An 18174-nucleotide genomic window follows, 5' to 3' on the forward strand; every position below is an offset into this window, starting at 1 on the left:
TGTCTCAGCATAATACTTTCTACACTGCCATAGCAAATAATCAATTTATAACAAGTCAAATCACCTTCATTTATATAGCACTTTTTACAATACATATTGTTTCAACGCAGCTTTACAGTTATAATAGTAAATAAAAATCAGTACAATAGGGTTTCAGCACTTCATGCTTGAACCCCTAATTAATGCAATAACAGCATAACTTACTCGCATACGAACACACGCAGATGTCCTTTTCAAAATATTCCCTGTTGCTATGATACCACAGAGACGGTATTAGCATTGGATATTAATTGGATTTCATAGTTCAGATGTGACTTTCCAATACAGAGTTAGAGGAGGACATCAGGCATGTGTGTGTGCACATGTGTGTACTGATGCAGTAGCATATTTTAAACACACACACATGTAGTGTTTCCATGTTTTATGGGGACTTTCCATAGACATAATGATTTTTATACTGTACAAACTGTATATTCTATTCCCTTACACTAACCACTACCCCTAAACCTACCCATCACAGAAAACTTTCTGCATTTTTAAATTTTCAAAAAACATCACTTAGTATGATTTATAAGCTGTTTTTCTCATGGGGACCAAAAAATGTCCCCACACGAACAAGGATATCAGATATTGCCATCCTTATGGGGACATTTTGTCCCCATAATGTAGGGTTTACCAGGCCACACACACACACACACACACACACACACACACACACACACACACACACACACACACACACACACACACACACACACACACACACACACACACACACACACACACACACACACAGCCTCTCTCTGCTGGTATTGGGAGGTTTAATGTGCACAGTTGTCCTATAAATGAAGCGCCGTTCAGCACCTGGCCTCAGGGATCCAAATAATTGTAACACTGTGTTACATAAATAATTTCCCCCCAATTCATTTCCTTTCTAGCTGACTGGGTTCGGTTTTGACAGTGTGTGCTGATGAGCCAGAACAACTGGAGAAAATAAAAACCTTTCTCTCTTCCTCTGCCTTCTCGAAATGTATTCCTGCATACCTCTCCATCTATTCCTACTCATCAACCACAATCTATTTGTTTATATGGGAGAGACAGGAAGTAAGCAATTAAGACAGATGTTGTCAATTTACTGCAGTAATGGGAATGAAAAAATGCATTACAGATAGGGAACGAGAAAAGGAAAAGATGAGAAGCAGTCTTACTTTGTTCTTGTCTGGATGGGGAGCTGTGGTTGAGTCTGTCTAACGAATCCATGCTTCCCTCCTTTAGCACGTAATCAAAGCTCAAGATGAACATCATGACAACACCCTCTTCGTTCTTCACTGGAATGATGTGTGTCGCACACAGGAAGTCTGATCCTGTGGATGTAAGGTGACAAAAACAATATTTCACATGTTCACATGTACATGAAATCAGATGTAGTAATTTATGCGTATTTGGCGTGCTGTCCGGGAGAGGGCTCTTAGCTCGAAATTTGGCCCTAACCCAGAGTACTCCCCCCTTTACTGGGATAGAAACCAGCTGAGAGTGAGGTGATGGGGTGGTGGAGGGATGCTGTAAAACTGTCATGGGACAGAGGTGAGGGAAGGCTATTTTTATACCGGCTTCCTCTTGTGCTGATTGGTTGATTACCTGAACGTGCTCCTCCCGAACTTTGTTACATAAAACTTCATATTGTGAATCAACATTATCATCTTTTGGTTTTGAAAGCTAATCAGATCCAACCATTAGTGAGCATCTTTGCATTTTTAAATGACCACTTATTTCTGATTAATTCTGATTAATTGAGATTTCTTCATATTAATCTGCTCAAGTAATTAGCATAAGATTACTAATAAATAACAGAGGCAGATTGTGGTTGTGGAGAGCAGGTTACATTCACTACTTTACTAACAAACATGCCGTTTTGTGTATAGATGTTTATGCTCATTCAATTTGACAGGTCCAGGATTCATTCCTGACAGGCAAAGTCAGGGGTCGCCATGGCAACTAAAGGGCAAGACAACCCTTGAGAAATGCACAATGGAGCCATGTCTCTGATTCGTCTTCAATTTGGAAGAAAGAAACCTGTGGATTGATAAGTTGATCATTACTGGGGCACAAGGGTTATCAGACATGCAATTAGCCATAGTCCCCCATCTTAAGACACAATTATCCTCATCATTATCATAACCATAATCATTTTTAAAAAAATCACCATTCAGTTTTCCCAGTGCATTCATACAAGCTATTGACTTTACAGTGATGATTTGGTGTTTGAGATTTGGTCACAAGGCAAGATTACACACAATGTCACTGTTTCTGCAAAAAGATTCCCTCTAGATAATTAAACTCCACAAAGTTTTTGGCACATTTTTTTTAAACGATAAAAGTATATTCAGGGTTCTTTAGAGAAATACAATATTATTGAGCATTAAATTATTATATCAATCTAACAATCTATCTTAATTAAAATACTAGCCTAAAACTTCAGGAATCACCAAATTTATTTAATGGTTATTTTACCTAAATAATATATTAGCCTCTGACGGAGTAGCGGAAGCATAAAAGGAGGAGCGATGACTGTGAAGATCGAGAGAGGACAGGCCTGGACATGTGTTTTGTTTGTTTTATTAACAGTCGTCCGTGAGGGGCTAATAATTATTTTATTATAAAAGTTGTGAATGTTCGCCGGTTCCCTCCTCCTTCTTCCCACAACAACGAACTGTGTTACAATAACATAACATAAATCAACATAATATAATATAATATAATATAATATAATATACACTGCCAAAAAAAAGTTGCTGTTTTTAAATTGGCAAATACTTAATATAATGTAATATAATGTAATAATTTTGGGAACAGTTCTTTAACCCTAATTGATGGAGTGTGTAGCTTTTCATTTCTCAAACAACCATGAAGATACAGCTCCTGTGTATTTACTAATCTTCTATCGCCGTACAATCCATCACGCTCTTTAAGGTCACAAACTCTGGGCTTTTGATAGTACCTACAATATCTAAGTCCACTAAAGGAGGGAGAGCGTTTTCACATTTGGCTCCTAAACTCTGGAATAGTCTTCCTGATAATGGGTCTCATTCATGAAACACGAGCAGAACGAATTTTTGTGTAAATCATGTGTAAAGTGGTTCTGGCGTAAATTTTCGGATTCATTAAAATGTTCGTATTTTCCAAATGTTAGTTGGTACGAAAGAAATCTACACCTGCTCCCAGCCATGCGTAAATAGTGCGCTTAACATCCAAACGTTTTGCTCATTAATAAGGCTGCATTTTAATTCACCTTAATCGGGTACATATTTACACAATATTTTGAAAAAAAAAAATATTATATATAGTAAATACATACGTTTTTTCTTTTTACTTTTATTATGAGAGCCAGTAATAGCATCTGCAAACGGAACACTTTAATCAAATAATTAATTGCTTTCAATAGGGCTGGGCAAACTAATAGCCCCTTAAAGGTACAATATGCAAGGATTTTTCACACAGGTCAGTTTATTAGACGAATCAAACTTGAGGTAACGCAGCGCTGTTTCACTTGCTCTAACAGTTACACTATCACACTAAACGGCATTTGAGTGTGTTGAATATTGTTAGTTAGGTTGTGTGTTGGCTTTATGAGACTAAGTACGTTAAGCTAGATCAACATTAGAATAACATACAGATCATATTCTAACATTTCATCATGTTGAACTAAATAACATTGATTAACATTGATAACATTTGTTCCCTTTCGTCCTGGGAACTCCGACGTGTCGTCGGGGGAGTTCCCTGACGAATTGGGATCACGCTAGGGAGCCAACCGTCTTCGAGAGAATTAAAAACGAGCCAATGGACATTGGCATGCAAGATTTGCATTCCGCGACCCGCCCACCAGCGCGGGTATAAAAGGCGGAAGTAAACATTGCGCAATGCTTTTTGCTTCGGAGCCGTCCAGTGTGTCTCTCTGTTGAGCTAAGCTGCTGTCTCTGAGAAGTTTTAAAACCAACGAGTCCTCTTTGGAACAAGAAAGGATCCTCGGTGCTGGTGTTACGGTACTATTGAGCGACCATCGCCTCCCGCGGCCGGCCGTTTCTCTTAAAAAAAAAAAAGCTGTTTTAACGGCTGGTACTGGTGGTGAGTGCAACACACGGGCTTGCAGTTTCCCCGTTGTGTTTGCCGCGGTGGTCCCTCTGTGCCTCGGCACATAAAAGAGCATCTTTTTCTGTCTAAAAGAGCAACACGGGCGTTTCGCGTCCTTTTCAGGATGTCGTTTCACCCGTGCGTTTCTGGATGCGGTCGACTTCTCCCTCAGGAGGATGGTCATAAACACTGCCTCACGTGTTTGGGCTTAGGGCACGCTGAGGCAGCGTTTATGAACGAGTCGTGTTCTCATTGCGGGAACATGACTCTGGCGATGCTGCGTTCGAGACTGCGAACCCTGAAATATGGGGGAGTCCCTTCAGAGAATCCCCGATCTAGTTCGTCTGCCGGTTCAGTTCAGCAGACGGCTACTTCGGTGATTCCTGTTGGTGAGCGGATGAGGGTTACCGTGCGGAATGTCCCGTCTGGTGAAAGATCCTCACGGGCTTCCCACGCCTCTAGTAGCTCGTTGCCATCAGGTGTCCCGGCGGCGCTTCCGGGACCGCCTCGTGCGGTCCCGTTTGTCTCCTTCGGGGCACCGCCTGAGGATCAGATGTCGATCGCGGCATCGGAGGAAGAGCGGTCATCTTCTGGTGATGACTCAGCGGGTCTACCCCCTTCGGGCGTGGTGGCTGCGGCTGAGCCGGATCCAGAGATGGCCGCTATGCTCGAAAGGGCAGCTGCGAATGTCGGGCTCGTCTGGAACCCTCCACCGGGCCCCGAACCTTCGCGGCTGGATGATTGGTGTCTCGGAGCGGGCCGTGTTGTTGCCCCGCGGCCTGCTCCAGTACCATTCTTCCCTGAAGTGCATGAGGAGCTTAGGAAGTCTTGGCTGGCCCCCCTTGCGACCAGGCGTAGGCAACCTCGCTCCTCCTTCCTCACCACTCTCGATGGTGGAGCAGCACGCGGGTACGAGGGAATCCCCCCAGTGGAGCGGTCGGTTGCGATGCAATTGTGTCCTAAGACCGCTTCCTCCTGGCGGGGTGCCCCTTCACTCCCCTCCCGCGCCTGTAGGTTTTCCTCTGGTCTGACCAGGGATGCCTACATGGCGTGTGGAGACGCTGCTTCCGCCCTGCATGCCATGGCGCTGCTGCAGGTCCACCAGGCCAAAGCACTCCATGACATGCAGGAGGGTGGTTTCGACCTGGGATTGCTGCAGGAGCTGCGTGCGGCGACGGACCTCGCCCTCCGGGCGACGAAAGTAACCGCACGTTCCCTGGGTCGAGCGATGTCCACTTTGGTGGTCCAGGAACGCCACCTGTGGCTCACCCTTGCAGATATGCGCGAAGCGGAGAAGAACAAGCTTCTCAACTTCCCCATATCTCAAGGGGGCCTCTTCGGCGACGCGGTGGAGAGCTTCGCCCAAGAGTTCTCCACCGCCCAGAAGCAGTCAGAGGCGATACGGCACGTCCTGCACAGGAGGCGGACTGCTGCTGGTCCGTCCTCTGTGGCCGTAGAGCCTCCGGCTGCTCGTCGCCGAGGTCGCCCTCCCGCGGCCGCTCCTCCTTCAGGGCAGCAGTCCAACCCTGGAGGCCGGAGGTCTGGTCGTAAGAGGGCGGCCAAGCCCGCCCAGACGCCACCCGCCCCTTCCAGTAAAAAGAAGGGCGGGAAGCGTCCCTGAGACGGGCGACCTGGTCGAGGTGCTGGATCCTGCTCTTTCGGAGGGTGCCCCTGCACGCCTCCTTCCCCCGGGGGAGGGCCGGGTGGAGAATCTTTCTTTCCTTTCTGTTTCTGTTCCGCCGCTGGCCACTCAGTCAGCGGTACCCACATTTTCAAAAAAAGAGCAGTTTCTTCTTCCTCCTCCAGGTCATCCACGGCCGAGACTGGTGGGCACACAGTCTCCCCCTTCCAAGAGGCCCAGAACGGCAGCGTGTGCCGCCCCCGAGCGCTTACACCCCCGTTCCCCTCTTCCCAGTTTACGGATAGCAGTGACGCAGCCCCAGCTGCGTCACTCCGGTCTGTGGCTGGGCTCCGAGGCGCAGAGACCGGTGCACGAGGAGGCAGGGCCTCGTTCCTCGTCTCTCCCCCTCCCTTCGCCATCGGGCAGTCCGCAGCAGAAGGCCCACGAGCCTTCTCTGCCGCCTGCTCTTCGGTGGAAGCAGGTTGGTGTCAAGCACGCCCAGACCCCGCTCTTGGTGGCTACAATGCCACCAGACCCGGGTCCCTGTCTTCCACCTCGCTGCCCCTCCGTGGGTACGCCGGTGGTCCGAGTGGGTTCATTGGGGCGATACCTGGAGGCATGGTTAGAGCTTCCGAGTCCGTCCCGCTGGCTCATCCGCACCATTCGGTTCGGCTATGCAATTCAGTTTGCACGCCGGCCCCCCAAGTTCAGCGGCATCCACTTTACCCGTGTGCGGTCGGTGGACGCCCCTGTCTTGCGGAAAGAGATCGATGTCCTGCTGGCGAAGGACGCGATCGAGCCGGTCCCTCCTGCCGAGATGAGGTCCGGGTTTTACAGCCCCTACTTCATTGTACCCAAGAAAGGCGGTGGGTTACGACCAATCCTGGACCTGCGAGTCTTGAATCGGGCCCTGCACAAACTCCCGTTCAAGATGCTCACGCAGAAACGCATTTTCGAATGCATCCGTCCCCAGGATTGGTTTGCAGCGATCGACCTGAAGGACGCATACTTTCACGTCTCGATTCTTCCTCGACACAGACCGTTTCTTCGGTTTGCTTTAGAGGGTCGGGCGTATCAGTACAAAGTCCTACCCTTCGGGCTGGCCCTGTCACCCCGCGTCTTCACGAAAGTCGCGGAGGCGGCCATTGTTCCCATGAGAGAACAAGGCGTTCGCATCCTCAACTACCTCGACGACTGGCTAATTTTAGCTCACTCGCGAGATGTTTTGTGCGATCACAGGGACATGGTGCTTCGGCACCTCAGCCGGTTGGGGCTTCAGGTCAACCGGGACAAGAGCAAACTCTGCCCCGTGCAGAGGATCTCTTATCTCGGTATGGAGCTGGACTCGGTCGCCCGGACTGCGTGCCTCACAGAGGAACGCGTCCAGTCAGTGCTCACCTGCCTCAGGTCTTTTCGAGGCAGGACAGCGGTTCCACTGAAACAATTTCAGAGGCTCCTGGGGCATATGGCAGCCGCAGCCGCAGTAACGCCGCTCGGCCTGTTACATATGAGACCGCTTCAGCGCTGGCTTCACGATCGAGTCCCGAGGTGGGCGTGGCACAGCGGCACGTTCCGGGTCAAAGTGACCCCGCACTGCCGCCGAACCTTCTCCCCGTGGTCGGATCCTGTGTTTCTACGGGCCGGAGTGCCCTTAGTCCAGGTTTCCAGGCATGCTGTGGTTTTCACAGATGCCTCTGCCACCGGGTGGGGGGCCACGTACAACGGGCATGCAGTTTCAGGTCTGTGGACGGGGCCTCAACTGCATTGGCATATCAACTGCCTAGAGTTGCAAGCAGTACGCTTAGCCTTGCGTCGCCTCAGAGGGGTTCTCAGACACAAGCACGTACTGGTCCGTACGGACAGCACTGCGACCGTTGCGTACATCAACCATCAAGGTGGTCTACGCTCCCGTCGTTTGTCGCGACTCGCCTCCCACCTCCTCCTATGGAGTCAGAAGCATCTGAGGTCGCTTCGTGCCATTCACATTCCAGGGGAGCTCAACCGTGTGGCAGACGAGCTCTCACGGTTGCCTCCCCTGCCAGGAGAGTGGCGACTCCATCCCCAGTCGGTCCAGCTGATTTGGAGTGTCTTCGGAGTCGCACAGGTGGACCTGTTTGCTTCTCCGGACACGACCCATTGCCAGTGGTTTTACTCCCTGTCCGAGGGGACCCTCGGCACGGACGCCCTGGCTCACAGCTGGCCCCGGGACCTGCGCAAGTATGCGTTTCCCCCAGTGAGCCTTCTGGCACAGACTCTGTGCAAGGTCAGGGAGGACGATGAGCAGGTCCTTCTTGTGGCGCCGTATTGGCCCACCAGGACTTGGTTCACCGAACTCTTGCTCCTCGCGACAGCCCCTCCTTGGCCGATTCCTTTGAGGAAGGACCTTCTTTCTCAGAGACGGGGCACTCTATGGCACCCGCGTCCAGACCTCTGGAAACTCCATGTCTGGTCCCTGGACGGGACGCGGAGGTTCTAGGTGGTCTACCACAGGCTGTGGTAGACACCATCACTTCCGCTAGAGCCCCCTCGACGAGGCGCCTCTACGCGTTGAAGTGGAACCTGTTCGTCGATTGGTGTTCCTCCCGTCAGGAGGACCCCCGGACTTGCCCGATCGGTGTCGTGCTTTCCTTCCTGCAGGATGGGTTGGAGCGGAGGCTGTCCCCCTCCACCCTCAAAGTGTATGTCGCAGCGGTAGCCGCGCATCACGATGCAGTGGAAGGTAAGTCCCTAGGGAAGCACGACCTGGTCATCAGATTCCTTAAGGGTGCCAGGAGGTTAAATCCACCTCGTGTTTCGCACCCTGTACCCTCTTGGGACCTTGCTCTGGTACTTAGAGCACTTCAAAGTCCCCCCTTTGAGCCTTTACTGACGGTAGAGCTTAATATCCTGTCCATTAAGACGGCGCTCCTGTTGGCATTGGCCTCTTTCAAGAGGGTCGGGGATCTGCAGGCTTTTTCGGTCGACGAATCGTGCCTAGAGTTTGGGCCGGGCCTTTCTCACATTGTGTTGAGACCCCGGCTCGGATATGTGCCCAAGGTTCCTACCACTCCCTTCGTGGACCAGGTAGTGAACCTGCAAGCTCTGCCCCAGGAGGAGGCGGACCCAGCCCTGGCTTTTCTCTGTCCCGTCCGTGCCCTGCGGGTTTATGTTGACAGAACGCAAAGCTTCAGAACCTCAGATCAGCTCTTTGTCTGTTACGGAGGCCGGCAGAAGGGGAAGGCCGTCTCCAAGCAGAGGTTAGCCCACTGGTTAGTGGATGCTATCACCCGAGCATATGAGTCTCTGGGTGAGCCTTGTCCTCCCAGGCTGCGCGCTCACTCCACTAGAGGTGTTGCCGCTTCCTGGGCTTTGGCTCAAGGCGCCTCGCTGACAGACATCTGTAGAGCTGCGGGCTGGGCGACACCTAACACGTTCGCTAGGTTCTATAGCCTTCGTGTGGAACCTGCTTCCTCCCGAGTTCTGGCTGCGGCCAGTGGGTCGAGGGAATAGGTTGTGTCGGCTTGCTACGCCACTCCGCCTCAATCAGCGGATACGTGCGTTCTTTGCTCCGTATGGCGCCCTACGTTGGTGAGCCTCGTGAGTTCCTCCTTCACCCCTCCGGTGCTGGGCGTGGCGGAGCGCCCGGCACCAGGTCTGCTACCTCTAGGTAGGAGCTGCTAGTAGACTGGGTGCTCCAGTGGTTTCTAATTGTGACCCATCAGGCCACGTGCAGTTCAGCCGTGTCTTCCCCTTGACGGACTCGTTCGTCGTCCCTGTTGAGTACGCTCCCACTTCCCTTGGATTGGGACTACCTCAGGGACTGCCATATGTTTCACTATTCCTTCGGGCTAGTACATATGTGTATTCCTGGCCTTCCTCAGTCAGGCTGGGGCTTCCGCAGCGTTCCCTCCTCCCTTGAGGGAACGCTTTCCCAGTGTTATCCAATATCCACTGTGCGGGTCTCGCGGAACAGCAGTGTGTTTCCCGTGCTAGTTCCCGCAACTTATTTCAAGAAACTGCTGCAGGGTAGCTTTGCCGGGCGCTGGAAGGGGCCAGCACCATGGTGTTTTATTAGGGATCCCAATTCGTCAGGGAACTCCCCCGACGACACGTCGGAGTTCCCAGGACGAAAGGGAACGTCTCGGTTACGTATGTAACCCTCGTTCCCTGAGTACAGGGAACGGAGACGTGTCGTCCCTTCGCCATGTTGCTGTACCTTCGCGGAGGACTGGACACTGTTCGGCTCCTCAGCGAAAAGCATTGCGCAATGTTTACTTCCGCCTTTTATACCCGCGCTGGTGGGCGGGTCGCGGAATGCAAATCTTGCATGCCAATGTCCATTGGCTCGTTTTTAATTCTCTCGAAGACGGTTGGCTCCCTAGCGTGATCCCAATTCGTCAGGGAACTCCCCCGACGACACGTCTCCGTTCCCTGTACTCAGGGAACGAGGGTTACATACGTAACCGAGACGTTTTATGTACATTTGCTCACCTGTCTAAAAGTACATGCAAAACTCGCGTCTCTGTCAAGTCGAAGTCAGTCGCAGACGTGGAGCTCTGGCATTTCGAAAGATGTTGATCTTCGTTTTAGTCCACTTTTTGTCTCAAGGTCTGCTTGCCATGGTCCAAAATATTTGAACAAAACAACAACAGCGTGAGCGTCATGCTAGGCATAACGGGCCAGTTGTCAACGTCTGTCGCCATGGTTACTATGGCAGTACAAGGTCAAACCTGGCGGAAACCGAGGGTAACGCGGATATGACGTCATTGACTGGCGACTCCTCACCCCTGCTCACACGCCTCGTTTCCTTGGTTAAAATCGCAATTTTCTAACGATTTACAAATTGTTTGAAACATTTGGGATATTGTAAGTAATCAACTAAACAAAATATATAACATTGGCCTAATGGTTTTTGGATATTTTACTGCAAAAATCCTACATATTGTACCTTTAATTGTTACGGAAATTGTTTCCTATAAAATGGCCAAAATCAGGCATAACAAGAAACATTTACGATGGCTGATATAGCGCTTTTGCTAGATTTGGCAGATAGAGCGCTGCGCAAAAAGGCTTATTTTCAGAGAAAATTACAATTTCTGTATCTGAGAAATTTTTCTTTTTCATTCGCTTTTGAGAAGACATGTTGAATACTTCGTTTTGTGTCACAATATGATGCCCATATAAAGTTGTCAGTCGGATTTAATGGGAGGGATTTATGGTAATTGAGAATGAGCGGGCATGCGTGTCCCATTTACGACTGTTTGGAATTCATTAACACACACACAGATTTCACTATCACATCTGACGGTTGCGAAGTATTTGTGAATCAGGAGAAGAGTTTTCGGAAAGGTCTCTTTACGCGCAAATCACTCACATATTTACTCGTATATTTACGAATGTTTCATGAATGAGACCCAATGTTTGGGGCTCAGACTCAGTCTCCAAGATTAAATCAAGATTAAAGACGCATCTCTTTAGCCTAGCATTCATATAATGCATCTCCTTACCATACAGTTATATCAGATCAAATACACATGAGTATCCTTGATTAATGTTATGAGCAGCAGCTATGCTAATTATTTTTTATTTGCTTCTCCGTTTTATCTTGGGAATGGGATGCCCATCCTGAGGTCCAGTTTGGATACAGCCTATTGTGAAGACTTCAGATGCCAAACACCTATGAAGAGACGACGCCAACTCCTGCGAAGACTTCAGATGACGCCAACTCTGAATCAACATGCACCAATGCTATATTTTCTAAATGTCATAATCATTTGTTAACAAACAAGTATTCATTACTTCAATGAGCTCATTGTATCTGCATTAAATTAATATATTTTGTAAATTAATACATCTTTAGCTAACTGTGATTTTGTATGTACATTTCTGAAATACATAACTTAGACAGTTGACTCTGATAACAGAACACTCTAAATTGTAATATGGACTGCATTTTCTGTAAAGCTGCTTTGGAATGATGTCTATTGTGAAAAGCGCTATACAAATAAACATGAATTGAATTGAATTGAATTGAATGAAGACACATATCATGGCCATATTCCAGGATGACAATGTCAAGATCCATCAGGCTCAAATTGTGAAGAATGGTTGGGAGGGAGCATTAAGTATCATTTTCACACATGAATTGGCACCTCTGAGTAAAGACCCTTGATATCATTGAGTCTTTGGGGTGTGCTGGAGGAGACTTTACAGAGTGCTGGACTCTTGCATTGTCAATACAAGATCTTGACCAACAATTGATGCACCTCTTGATGGAAATATCACAACATTTACATGTTGTGCATGAATTTTAGAGGCATTCTAACTGCGTTCTCTAGGCTACATCATGCAGTGAGCTGTTGCCCTGAATCATATTCTTCACCATCAACTGTATGAAATGACAGATGACCTACATAGGTCTGGGGCAGGTGCGTTTAATGCGTTCATTTTAACGCCTTGTTTTTTTTTTCCATAGCTAATTAACACGTTAAATCGACAGCCCTAAATATAATAATATAATATAATATAAATTGATCTGACCTCCTTAGTAAGCACCTCCCTCCTTTCACTGATAAATTTTGAGTTGAAGAGTTTAGAGCTCTATATTATACCCTTCACACTGTGCATGGAAATCTCTGCTCAACTGCGTCACATCACAAACGGTCATTGTCGTCTGACTGCAAATCGCTGTCAGTGTGATTGCCCTTTCAGCACGATGAGGTCACCTGCTTTGACGGTTAATTGTGTTCGTTTTTTGAGGATAATCTCAAGAACAATCAGAGACCAGTACAGAGTTTACCGTGACAAGAATTTCCTGTTTGATTATTCCAGCCTGCAGGAGCAGCCGTTGTGTGTATGCCTGTAGAATCAGCTCAATACAGAATAAAACTGCTTGAATGATCACATGTCGGTTACAGAGACAAGCAGAAGAAAGAAGTACTGTTAGTTTGTGTGCTTTATATTGGGCATGTGATCTATAAATATGTTAGAGTTAGCTGTCGTCCGGTGTGCCTAGACTTTCTATGTCAATCTGTGATATTTTTAGCAGTTTCTCCAGGCATAACACACACACACACACACAAACACACACACACACTAGGGGTGCAACGGATCAAAAAACTCAGGGTTCGGATCGTTTCTCGGATCAGAGTCACGGATCGGATCATTTTTCGGATCAGCAAAAAAAAAAGGCCTCATGTCTGCACCTATAAACACAAATGATAGCTAGGCCTGTCACGATAACACATTTTGCTGGACGATAAATTGTCCAAGAAATTATTGCGCTAAACTATAATATTGATGATAAACGATAATATTGTCGTTCTGAGAGCATTTTCATCTAAAATAATGATAATGGCATAATAATGCAGGTACACCTTTTCAAAGATCAATAAACTTTTATTTCTAAAGACTACTTAACACTGAAAACATTTTAAATATATGAACAAAACAACCAAAAACAAAAGCAATGGACTCTCATTCTCTACAAAAAATGCACTTACCAATGTGTTCACACTGAGAATCATATGCATCATGTAGGCTACTGTGTGAGCATGCATCTCATATGAGTGTGTGTGCGCGGAGTTTGTGTGTACTCGCGTCTCATTGAGTTTGTGCGCGAGTTTGTGTGTGTGTGTGTGTGTGTGTGTGCTCGCGTCTCATATGAGTAGGTGCGTGGAGTTTGTGTGTGCGCGCGCGCGTCTCATATGAGTAGCTATGTGCGTGGAGAGTTTGTTTGTGCGCGCATCTCGTGTGTGTAGAGTTTGCGTGTAACGTTATGTGCGAGGGCGACTTTAGGTGTGTCTTTGTGCAATTCATGTGCATTTGTTTGAGCATTCAGCAGTATACATGTATGTTTGACTACTTAGTATATGTGTATGCAAGTGTTTTATGTGTGCGTGAATGAAGTTTGGTTTTTTTAAGCCCTAGACTGCGCCTCATATGAGGGAGAGAGAGCGCGCACGCGAGAGAGAGAGGGACGAGCGAGAGCCTGGTAGTGCTGCGCGAATGTTTTCACTCCTGTCAGTGAAACATCGAGGCGATGTCGCTTCAAATGCGTGGCCATGCTGCCACAGTGCCTACACACGGTTTTATCCACTAACCTCTTTCCTTCATCATTATATTTGACAGGGAAGCCAAAATGCTCCCATACAGGGGATTTAAATGACGCGGGGCGTTCAAGCTCCTCTATTCCTCCGCTCGCCATGACCACGCTGTGTGTGGACTGAACATGCCGCATGCGCACAACTTTTTTTTTTTCCATAAATCAATCCGCGGATCACTTGTGTGCCGAACCTAAGATATTGATCCGAACGGATCACGGATCAATGATGATCCGTTGCACCACTAACACACACACACACGCACGCACACACGCACGCACGCACGCACGCACGCACGCACGCACGCACGCATGCACGCACGCACGCACGCACGCACGCACGCACGCACGCACGCACGCACACACACACACACACACACACACACACACACACACACACACACACACACACACACACACACACACACACACACACACACCTTCTGTAATCACCACCTGCAGAACATCTATCATCCACAAACACTCACACACACCTGGAACTAACAACAGCAACCAGTGCTTAAAGCGCTCAGATAAACAACATAATCGTTATGGCAAAAGCAATAACAGTTTAGAGCACATGGTTATATGTTTGGTTATATACATCATGGTTATATATATCATCTCTGAGGGTTTTTTGACTGCTGTGCAAAGGTAAATCATTACTGTATTCATTTACTCAAAAATTAATTATGATTGACCCCAAAGGGGATGCTTGAAAAGAAGTATAATACCTGAATAGAATAAATAATAGAACACACTATAGCAGAAATAGTACAGAATTAAGAATTACTCTTATATTTTTATAGAACTGTGATGAGGGGGGCGTGGTTTTAGCGCCGTCTGTAGTGAGAGACGAGTCAGAGGGAGCGGCGGTGAGTAAGTGGGTCAAGTGCAAATGATAAACACCTGTGTCTAATTGCAGTGATTGGCGTGGGGAGACGCATAAAAACCCACAGACTGAGAGAATGAGGAGAGAGAGGAGGACTGGTGACTCGTGCGTGAGCAAAGAGGAAAACTGGGACAGCTGAAAGGAGCACGGAAAGAGTTTATGCAAAGCTGTGGAAGACCTTGAAGCTGAACCAGCGTGGATTGAGTTGTTATTTGAATTATTGTGTTGCTGTAGTAAAACTACGGTGAACGTGCTGTGTGCACAACATTTATTATTTTTGGTTGAAATAAACAACGTACGAGTCCCAATCTCGCCGACCCTGTCTCCTTCTTCCTCCATAAAGACGAACTTTGTTACACTGGTGCCGAAACCCGGGAAGAAGGAGATCGGCCGCCGCCATGCAGAACCCGTCAGGAACGCCGTTTGCGGACATCATCCAGTCACTCGCGGCTCTTCAAAGAGACCAACATCAGGCCCTCCTGAGTGTTAAGGAGGAGCACGAGCGGCGCTTTCAGGCGCTGCTCCAAGGGCAACAGGAAGACCGCGAGTTGTTCCGGAGCTGTTTGGACCGGGAGACTCCGGCCAGCCCCACTCCAACATCAGACTCGGCCTTGCCGCTCACCTTATCGAAGATGGGTCCAGCTGACGACCCGGAGGCGTTCCTGGACCTCTTCGAAAGGATGGCCGAGACCCGGGGCTGGCCCAGGGCAGACTGGCCACTGCGTCTCATCCCGCTGCTGTCAGGGGAGTCGCAGGTTGCCGCCCACCAGCTGTCTGTCGCGAGTCTCCTGGTCTATCAAGACCTACGGCGCGCCATCCTGCAACGGGTCGGTCGGACCACGGAACAGCATCGCCAGCGCTTCAGGTCTCTGACACTCGACGAGTCCGGCCGGCCCTTCGTGATGGCGCAACAGCTCCGGGACTCCTGCCGCAAATGGCTGATGGCCGGGGGAAGCGACGTCGAGCAGATTATCGACCAGGTGGTACTGGAACAGTTTATCGTGAAGCTCCCCAAGAAAACTGCACAGTGGGTCCAGTGCCACCGCCCGACGTCGCTGGACCAGGCCATCCAACTGGCGGAGGATCACATGGTGGCGTGCTCTGGGGTCGGCGAAACCCTTCCATCTGTCTCTCTCTCCCCCTCTCTCTCTTTCTCTTCCCCGGCCTCTACCCCCTCCCTTTCTACAAAGCCTGTTCCCCTTCCTAGGTCGCGAGGAGGCTTTGCACCCAGACCAGCGCCGAGGTGGAGGTCCGGGTGGTCCGGTGACAATGGCGCGGCCGCGAGGACGGCGACGAGGGGGACACCGGCTGGGGAACTTTCCACCCTGGCGCAGCTGGCGCCTCTCTCCCCACGTCAATCCCTTGGCCCACTTCCTGCCGCTGGAACAGCGGTAAAACCTGGGCCGGCCTGTTGGCGCTGTGGGGACCCGGGCCACTTCATCGACAGGTGCCCGGTGATGGAGGTGGGGACACTGGTTCGGGTCCCCGACGCGCCAAAGGCCGCCCCCGATCAAGCCGGCCCGTACCAAATACCAGTGAGTATAAAGGGGGGTACTTATCAGGCTTTGGTGGATTCAGGATGCAACCAAACCTCGATTCATCAAAGCCTGGTTCGATCTGGGCCATTGGATAACAGCCGCGTGGTTAAGGTGCGGTGTGTGCACGGTGTGGTGGTGAGTTATCCTTTAATGTCGGTAGAAATTCTATTTAGGGGACAAAAACATAGTGTGGAGGTTGCAATTAACCCGCACCTCCGACATCCGCTAATCTTGGGTACCGATTGGCCTGGTTTCAAGAAGTTATTGGGGGTTTTATGTGCGGATGTCTCTTGGGAAAAGAAGCACCAGGGGAAGACAGCGGTGATTCAGGTGGGGGATGCTGTACCGGGGCCTCTGGGTACTGCTGTAGGGGAAGAGAGCACTTTGGAGGGAAATATCCTCTCCGAGCGCGATGATTTTCCCCTAGAGCAGTCCCAGGATGAGACGCTAAAACGCGCGTTTGACCAGGTCCGTTCCATCGACGGTCAGCTACTCCACCCGGACCAACCGCTCTCTTACCCCTATTTTTGTGTGATCAAAGATAGGTTGTATCGGGTGACCCAAGACGCCCAGACAAAGGAGGATACAACCCAGTTGTTAGTACCAAAGAGCCGTCGGGAAATGCTTTTCCAGGCGGCTCATTGTAATCCGATGGCCGGTCATTTGGGGCAAACGGCGACACTAAACCGTCTCATGGCCCGATTCTTTTGGCCGGGCATTCACGAGAACGTGCGCAGGTGGTGCGCGTCTTGTCGTGAATGTCAGTTGGTTAATCCACCGGCCAACCCAAAAGCACCCTTGTGCCCCCTTCCGCTGATGCAGGTCCCCTTTGAACGAATTGGTATGGACCTCATCGGGCCATTAGAACGGTCAGCACGAGGGCATCGTTTTGCGTTAGTCTTGGTAGATTACGCAACACGATACCCAGAAGCAGTCCCGCTTCGCAATATCTCCGCTAAGAGTGTGGCAAGCGCGCTGTTTTCTTTAATCTCCCGGGTGGGGATCCCTAAGGAGATCCTCACCGATCAAGGCACGGCGTTTATGTCACGAACGGTACGCGAGCTTTACGAATTGTTGGGCATTAAATCGATTCGCACCAGCGTCTATCACCCACAAACGGACGGCCTGGTCGAACGGTTTAATCGCACATTGAAAACCATGATTCGTAAGTTCGTTCACGAAGACGCCAAAAATTGGGATAAATGGTTGGAACCCCTTCTGTTTGCTGTACGCGAGGTCCCCCAAGCCTCCACGGGGTTTTCCCCCTTCGAGCTTCTTTTCGGTCGCCAGCCCCGTGGGGTGTTGGATGTACTGAGGGAGGTTTGGGAGGACGGACCGTCCGCTAGTAAGAACGAAATTCAGTATGTCCTGGACCTGAGAACAAAACTCCACACATTGGGGCGGCTCTCTTTGGAGAATTTGTTACAGGCCCAGGACAGACAGAGACAGCAATACAATAGGGGGGCTAAACTGCGTCAATTCTCACCGGGAGATAAGGTACTTGTATTACTTCCCACGTCCAGCTCGAAATTACTCGCAAAGTGGCAAGGGCCGTTTGAGGTCACACGGCGAGTTGGTGATCTCAACTATGAGGTAATTCGATCGGATCGGGGTGGGGGACGTCAGATTTACCACCTCAACCTGCTAAAAAAATGGGTTGAGGCTGAGGCAGTGATGCTGGCGACGGTGGTGACTGGAGAGGAGGATCTCGGGCCAGAAGCGTATGTTAAATCCCAGTCATTCGCTCTGGCTCCCTCTGGTGATCACCTCTCGCTCTCGCAGCTCGCTGACATCACATCCCTACAGGCAGAATTTGCCGATGTGTTCTCGCCCCTGCCTGGTCGAACGAACCTCATTCAGCACCACGTTGAGACAGATCCGGGGGTCGTGGTACGTTGCCGCCCGTATCGTT

General features: G+C 49.5%; 1 protein-coding gene across 11 annotated transcripts in view; it reads right to left on the reverse strand.

Annotated features, from left to right (window-relative positions):
- The window catches only part of kcnh7a (potassium channel, voltage gated eag related subfamily H, member 7a), a 129800-nt gene that overhangs the window by 49933 nt on the left and 61693 nt on the right, over nucleotides 1–18174 (reverse strand). For all 11 annotated transcript variants that reach the window (XR_013193055.1, XM_077199476.1, XM_077199472.1 and 8 more), the window contains exon 3: nucleotides 1209–1364. Coding sequence is in view for 10 of the 11 variants with exons in the window: in XM_077199476.1 (XP_077055591.1) it covers nucleotides 1209–1364 (156 nt within the window). In the remaining variant the exon portion in view is untranslated. The remainder of the gene's footprint in view (nucleotides 1–1208; nucleotides 1365–18174) is intronic.

The sequence above is a fragment of the Siphateles boraxobius genome, unplaced genomic scaffold (genome assembly GCF_051911475.1).
Source record: "Siphateles boraxobius isolate OS27281-9 unplaced genomic scaffold, OSU_SipBor_1 41, whole genome shotgun sequence".
NCBI lineage: Eukaryota > Metazoa > Chordata > Actinopteri > Cypriniformes > Leuciscidae > Siphateles > Siphateles boraxobius.